Source organism: Rattus norvegicus, chromosome 1 (assembly GCF_036323735.1).
Source record: "Rattus norvegicus strain BN/NHsdMcwi chromosome 1, GRCr8, whole genome shotgun sequence".
In the NCBI taxonomy this organism is placed as follows: domain Eukaryota; kingdom Metazoa; phylum Chordata; class Mammalia; order Rodentia; family Muridae; genus Rattus; species Rattus norvegicus.
Genome location: NC_086019.1, coordinates 168,247,241 through 168,255,079, shown reverse-complemented (window position 1 = coordinate 168,255,079; position 7,839 = coordinate 168,247,241). Strand labels below are relative to the sequence as shown.

At 39.9% G+C, this 7,839-nt stretch overlaps 1 protein-coding gene across 1 annotated transcript; it reads right to left on the bottom strand.

The window, feature by feature from the left end:
- Positions 1-6,310: 6,310 nt before the first annotated feature.
- Or52h7 (olfactory receptor family 52 subfamily H member 7) lies at positions 6,311-7,285 on the bottom strand. The gene has a single exon (NM_001000167.1). It carries the CDS (start codon positions 7,283-7,285, stop codon positions 6,311-6,313), a length of 975 nt encoding a protein of 324 aa, NP_001000167.1.
- Positions 7,286-7,839: the final 554 nt, after the last annotated feature.

Here is a 7,839-nt window from a genome sequence, read left to right as displayed (position 1 = left end):
ACCTTTTCAACTACTGTGAGAGATCAAGGAATTGGAAACAGATTCTGCATGTCCAGGCTTTCTCTTATCTCTGCTCTGAGTCCTCTCTCCATCCTTCCTGTTTTCCTGATCAACTCTTTCTAGCATGAAGCTCAAACCCAGATGATTCCTTCCAACAACTTTCCAACCAGCCGATGAGACCCCCACTCCATAGCCTCAACCCGCAGCTCCTTGTCCTCTTTTATACCCTCTGGTCTCTCCTTTTCCCTACCCAGAAATAAAGCAACCTAATCAAACTTCTCTGGTACCCACTTCCAGCCTAGTAGTAGCCCATAGTCCTCTAGGTACTCATTCCTACTCCAGCATGGAATCCCTCCCCCATTACTTCTCCCTCCCCTACCTAACCCAGCCATAGTCTCCCTCTGTGGGAAGTTTCCAGGGTAGATGGCTTGGTCAGAATTCACGCCCCCCTCCTCACTAAGTGAACTCTCTCAGATAGAAAAAAAGATTGGGGTCCCCTGCTGCTAATTCCTCCACCTTTTGTGAAGAATTTCAGTATGTCACCCTATCTTACAAACTCACTTCCGATGACATTTATACTATTCTCACCAACAACCTTCTCCCCAAGGAGCACAGGGAAGTTTGGGAACAGGCTAGGATGCATGCAGATAAAATCCACCAAACTAATGCCACCATTCATTCAGGGCTGATGTGGATCTGATCAGGAACTGAAATGAAACTACAATATCTGGGAAGGGGACATTTTCACTAGAGATTCATTTGCAACTTGCCTTTGGCCACTCTCTGTAAGGCTGCCCTGAAAGTGGTAAATTATGAAGTAATTCAAGGGGTCATTCAGGAAAAAACAAAAAACAAAAACTCCTGTCAATTTCTAGGCTACCTTACAAAGGTCCTCTTACAATAGAACTGTGTGGATTCTGAGACTCTGATGGAAAACAATTCCTCATGGTCTACTTATCCCAGAGATTCCCTGACATTAAGGCCAAACATAAATGCCTAGAGAAGGGACCCCTGACTCCACAAGCACAAGGCACAAGGCACAAATGAATTCATTTTCTAGTTGCAACTATACCTATCTTCTCCTATAACCATTTCCACTATAGCACTAGTTAAAACCCAGAACTCCTCGAAGTTGAAAGTAGACTAGTTGCAGAGACTGGAACACAAAGAGAAGGGGATGGGAGAGTAGTTGGAAAAGGGTACATTATCAGAAGAATAGGTTCATGGTTCTGCGGTTTACTGGAGCAAATACAGTTAAGAATAATAAATCAAACATCATATTTCTATCTTCTTGATCTGCCATGTCTGATGCACATGTGAACTCACAAAACCTGCAAAGATCAAGGCAGCTAAAACTTCCGGTTGGATGAGAGGGTACCCAGACGCTACCATTGGCTGAGTATAGGTGGTTGACAGACGCTGGGGGAAGAAGAGTCATTCTTCTTTGGAGTAGCTTCTTTGGAGGTTGTCTATGCTCCAGTGGATGACCCCATCCATACTCATGTACACATGGACAGCATTAATTTGGTTCAAGAGGGTAATACGAATAAGTATATAACTATATTTATCTGATGCATAGTTATATATGTTATTAAAATGATAAATGACCTATAATTATACCTGAAATTATTTTTGAGCCTGTTCTCTGCTGGAGAATGTTGTAGGCTCAAAGGTTTCTGTTCATTGAAAAGTGCCTATCTATTCTCCTTTAAGCAGTTGCTGATGATGTTATAAGCACTTTTCCTAGAGACTGAGTTCTCTCTGTTGTGGGTTTGTCTTCATTAAACAAACATCATACTTAAACACTTTATCCATTGTCTACGGTGTAATCTGGGCAAAAAAGTTATAACATTATAGGGTAATATCTTTTAAGATTCTTAGTACCTCTGTATCCTGATGTAAAGGTTTACTACTTGTACTCTTAATATTTATGTTTTTAACAAAGAATATTCTTAGAGCCATTTGCTATATGTGATGCTATACCCTGCTGCCATATTTTGCTTGTAGAGTCTTTCATTATTTGGAAATACTGGGGATGGGACCATACTTGGAACCTAGTCATCCCTGGTATTTTTGCATTTATTCTGCTTGAAACAAATAATTTCATTTTATCTTATCTCCTAATCTTATCACATGTGGTAAAATAATATTATACATTCGGTACAACAATATTCTTTAGACAAATGCACCAGTGAAATGAGTACATTTCTGTCTTCCATACTTCTACTATACCTATCTAGAGTCTCAGTTGGACTGATGTCCAAGTCGAGTCTCTAATACAGATTGTAGCTGTTATTGGCTATCAGATTCAGCATTAACGCCATTCACTAGAACATTTAGAAATGGCTTCATACGTTGCTTGTGATGCACATGTCATAGTAGTTGAGTGCCCAAACGGAATCTAGTGAAATTAAGCTCATTAAGAGACCAAAATGGAAACTGCAAAGATTTCTTTTAACAATATAATCATATAAGCCCTCAAAGGTCATTTCTACTGAACATTGTCAACGAATGCCACATTTCATCCTGTATTCAATGCCAAGAGCCTTCCCAATTCCCTTCCTCCTCTCTCTCTCTCCTTCCTTCCCCTTAGTCCCGCCCTCCCTCCCTTCCTCCCTCCCTTCCTCCCTCCCTTCCTCCCTCCCTCCCTTCCTCCCTCCCTTCTTCTCAAGCAGCAGCTGAGGGGAAGCATTTGTGATAGGAGTCATGCTGATATCAGACAGCTGGTGACAGTGATGGGCCATTTATGGGGTGAAAGCTACTGATAAAACAAAACTTAATTATCTGGGGTTGGCAAGAATGCCCAGCGAGAAACTCTGAACTCTTTTAACTCTTAAGTGTACATGCGCATATAAAGACAAATGTACATTTAGTAATTCATTTCTGCTGGCAGCAGCAGGAAATTAAGTAGGGATTAATTGTTAGATTTTCTTTCTGTTCCTAGTGTGAGGGAGGGCTGAAACAATTAACTCTTAGTGAACCAGGAAAAGAAACTCATGCTCAAAAACTTTTTTAAGGTAATTATTTTAATTTAAATTGTTTTATATAATATATTCTTTTTCCATCCTTATTAAATTGGGTATTTCTTATTTACATTTCAAATGTTATTCCCTTTCCCAGTTTCCAGGCCAACATCCCCCTAACCCCTACCTCTCCCCTTCTATATGGGTGTTCCCCTCCCATCGTCCCCCCATTACCACCCTCCCCGCAACAATCACGTTCACTGGGTGTCCAGCCTTGGCAAAACCAAGGGCTTCCCCTTCCACTGGTCCCTTACTAGGCTATGTATAGTCTTTGGGTAGTGGCTTAGTCCCTGGAAGCTCTGGTTGGTTGGCATTTCTGTTCATATGGTGTCTCAAGCCCCTTCAAGCTCTTCCAGTTCTTTCTCTGATTCCTTCAATGGGAGTCCCATTCTCAGTTCAGTGGTTTGCTGCTGGCATTTGCCTATGTATTTGCCATATTCTGGCTGTGTCTCTCAGGAAAATCTTTCACATAAGCAAATATGCATAGACACACATTCATACACATACTCATATCATGCCCGGCCCGATCATCCACTCCACAAGTATTTACACACACACACACACACACACACACACACACACAGTGGATGGAGCAAAAGCCCCTGTGAGTAGGTTTCATTGAGAAGTACCTGCACTGAAAGAACTCACTCATTCTGGATGAAAAGTAAGCTCCAACCTTTATTACTCAGAGGAAGAAAAAGCTTCTACCTCTTTATTGCTGAATGAAAGAAACCTAAGTCTATAAGAAAACAGTCCTGTCCTTCTCAGAAAGAAGAAGCCTATTGTTGAGGGATAAAAAGCCTGCCTGCTCTCTCTGCTCTGCTCTGCTCTGCTCTGCTCTGCTCTGCTCTGCTCTGCTCTGCTCTGCTCTGCTCTCTCTGCTCTGCTCTGCTCTCTCTGCTCTGCTCTGCTCTCTCTGCTCTGCTCTGCTCTGCTCTGCTCTGCTCTCTCTGCTCTGCTCTGCTCTCTCTGCTCTGCTCTCTCTGCTCTGCTCTGCTCTGCTCTCTCTGCTCTGCTCTGCTCTGCTCTGCTCTGCTCACTGTTACCATTCTTAGTTCTTAGACTTTTTCAGGATACATAATCACATGGTATTCCAAGCATCTTTTTTCAAAAGTTCACCAATAAGTTTAAATCATAGGTTGAAGAAGTTACAGCAGAAATGGTTACATATGTTTTCATTAAGACTAGTTATAGAATTAAACATCCATTATTGGCTACTAGCTCCACAGTCATTGAGAGTTTAAAACAATAATTTTTTGTGTCATAAGTGAGCTCAGTTTTGTCAAGAGGCAAATCATCTTCCTTGTGTCTCATTAATTTTAAAGTTTTATATAGATAAATCCAGTCAATATTTTATCTTCTGTCCTTGCACCAACAATTGTCTATCCCTAGTTTAAGACCTTAGTTATCAGATAATGGTTTCATGACCAGCCTAGAAGGGATGTTTGCCCTGATCCTTATTTTATTTCAAATCTGACTTCTTTTTTTTTTTTTAAATTGAAAAGTTTTAAATTTAATGTGTTCCCACATGCAATGGAAAAACAAAAAAATTTGCAGATTGCCTATATTACATAGAAGCCAGTGACCTCTTGGTCTTCATTGACTTCTATTCCCTGGCAGGGTTTATGTTGACAGTATTAACAATAGATGCAATATTATATGTAATCGGCATTGTTTCATCTACTTTCAAGTTACATATTAAAACATGAATATGTTCATTCTTTTGAACATCAATAGTTCTCTCACAACCCCTTGATAACCACCATTTCCTGTTTTATTAATATGAGTTTTACTACGTTTGATAGCTCATGTAAGTTGTCCTATGTAGTATCAAATCTGACTTCTATTTTAGTGCAATTAGTCTGTCACACATGAAGGTTTACAGATCCCTAATTGCAGCCTTTTCTGTAGGGGGTTCAAAATTACTAGTATAAATTTAGGAATTCCATAGTATCATTATTAGGAATTATGAAATTATCAATCTACACAGCATCACAAAAGAGAACATCTTTGTTGATCTGCGGAAAATCTGACCAATAGGGTGGACTAATGCCCATGGATCTTAACATTTTATAATAGTGACAGGAAAGACATATCGGCAATAGGAATCAACCCTGAGGTGAGATTTCTGAAAGTCTTGAAATTCAGAGTTATCCATTGCAGTCATTCAAAATGATGAGTTATCTCCAGAAAATCACGTAGCCTTTAGCCTTTTCTAGATAGCTCCTGACAATTCAAGGTGATTAGACTGCAAATATTGCTATGGAAGTTACAAGTTCATAGTACAAGTAAGTATGGACATTCTAAGGTATTGTGGTAGCTTCATTGGAAAATAAAATCTCCCACACTGAATAATTACACGGTCATTTATACAGATACTAAAATTTCCAATAATCATGACAGCAGTCTAATTTTATGGTTGTTCTTGCTTTATTTTGTAGAAAATAATATCATACAAAAAGTAGAAAAAATATTCAAGGGAAAAAGTCTCAGACCGAAGAGAAAGCTAAAGTAAGTAGAGGTAACTAATAATATATTTGAATATGAGGCTTAAGGGTTAGAATTTTGGATACATGGTTAATGTTAATCAAGTAACAGTTATGTGGGAAATAAAGAACATTGCTACCTTTAACCCAGAAAATCACAAGAACTGACTTTTTGGAATTTGTTAAAAGCTGGGTCTTTGTGATCTGGAAGGGGCAGAGATTTGTTGGGTATAGGAATCTTCTATGAAATCATTACAGATTACAAAGGTTCATTAAAATAAGAGTAAATCTGAAGTTTAAATTCTATCAACTCCTAATATCCAGAATAATCCAGAAAACCACTGTCCTAAAGGATTCATTTACACAGAATACTCTTTTAAAAGAGTAATCAGTTGTTGATTCTAGCTCTCATCTGAAAAGTATCCTACAGAAATATGCCATGTTGTGAAGTTTTATTAATCTACTCTAACTTGTTTATAGTTATAACCTGTCTGCATGCTATGTATTCAATATGCTGTCTCATAGATCTTGAAAGTATTATTTGATATTATACTTGATGTCAGCCCAAATACCAAGAGGTGATTAAATATCTTATTTACAAATGAGAGTTAAAGCCCCCACCCATCTTGTCATGCAAGGTATCTTCTTCGGTTCTTATTTGGCTTCATAATCATGGGTTCATCTTCCACATTATCTATCATCCACAGTAGACTTTCTACAACTTTACAGAAATTAAATCAGTATTTTGGGTATTCCACCTTTAAGAAATATGAAATACTCCTAAGTTGATATCATTGACTGTTATCTTTCCCAAGCTCTCTGCGTCATGTCAATGGTTGACTTGGGGAAGAATAGGAGGTTGATTTTGTCCCGAATCTGCTTGGTCTTTACCCCATAGATGATTGGGTTGATGGCAGGAGGAATGGCTACATAGAGGTTTGCAAATAGTATATGGAAGGAGTGGGGGATATTGTGACCAAAACGATGGGCAAGGACAGAGAATATCGCTGGTGTGTAGAATATAAGAATGACACAGACATGGGAACCACATGTGCTGAGGGCTTTCTGGCGGGCATCCCGGGAGGGAAGGTTAAACACAGTACGGAGAATAACAGTGTAGGAGATGCCAATCAGGATCAGATCTGACATGACAGTCATTATAGGTACTGCAAAGCCATACCAGATATTGATGGAGATGTCAGCACAGGCCAGACGAGCAATGCCTATGTGCTCACAGTATGTGTGGGGAATGACGAGCTCTCGGCAGAAAGGCAGTCGTTTTAGCAAGAACACACACGGGAATATGATACAAAAGCTCCTGCTGATAATCACCACCACAATCTTAATAACAATCTGATGGGTGAGGATGGTAGTGTATCTTAGGGGGAAGCAGATAGCAACATAGCGATCAAAGGCCATGGCCAGCAGGATAGCAGAATCCATGGCAAAGCTGAAATGGAGGAAAAACATCTGAGTAAGACATCCAGGGAACGTGATGTGCTGAGGACCCAGCCAGAAGATGCTGACGGTTTTGGGAACACATGTATTACACAGGATGAGATCTGTACCAGCCAACATGGAGAGGAAAAAGAACATGGGCTCATGCAGACTGCGCTCCGTAAGAATGAGGTAGAGAAGGATGCTGTTGCCTGCAAACGCCACGAGGTAAATAATAAAGAAGGAGATACCGATCCATAGGTGGAGCTGCTCCAGCCCTGGGATTCCCAGGAGGATGAAAAAGCCTGGACTGAAGCTGCTAAGGTTGAATATCTCCATTATGGGCATGCGTTAAAGGACTCACCTAAACTGAAAGTAAAATATCATGATAGTTACAGTGATACAGGCAAAATTTCCTGATACCTTTCCCTCTCAGAAATCATCATTCTGTCCCTCTTCTCTTCTTTTTTTTTCTTTTTTTCGGAGCTGGGGACCGAACCCAGGGCCTTGCACTTGGTAGGCAAGTGCTCTACCACTGAGCTAAATCCCCAACCCCTCTTCTCTTCTTTTTATGAATAAATGTTTGCCAAACTTTCAGTCATATGCATCATTGAAGTGTTTTCCCAGAGACTTAAGTCATATGACTGAATCAGTTCTGACAGCAACCCAATGACGTTTCCTCGGAAATTTTGTGCATTGAATAATACTGCACAAAGAATGAGTTAGGTGGGTTGCTCAGAGCTGGAGCATTTGTCTAGCATGTACATGGTCGCATGCTCAATACCCACGAATGCAAAAATATATATTTTAAACTGTTAAATATTAGTCAAATCCATGTAATTATCTAGTTGCTATGTGGGGCTTCACAAAGACAGACTGGATGTCTGACACCT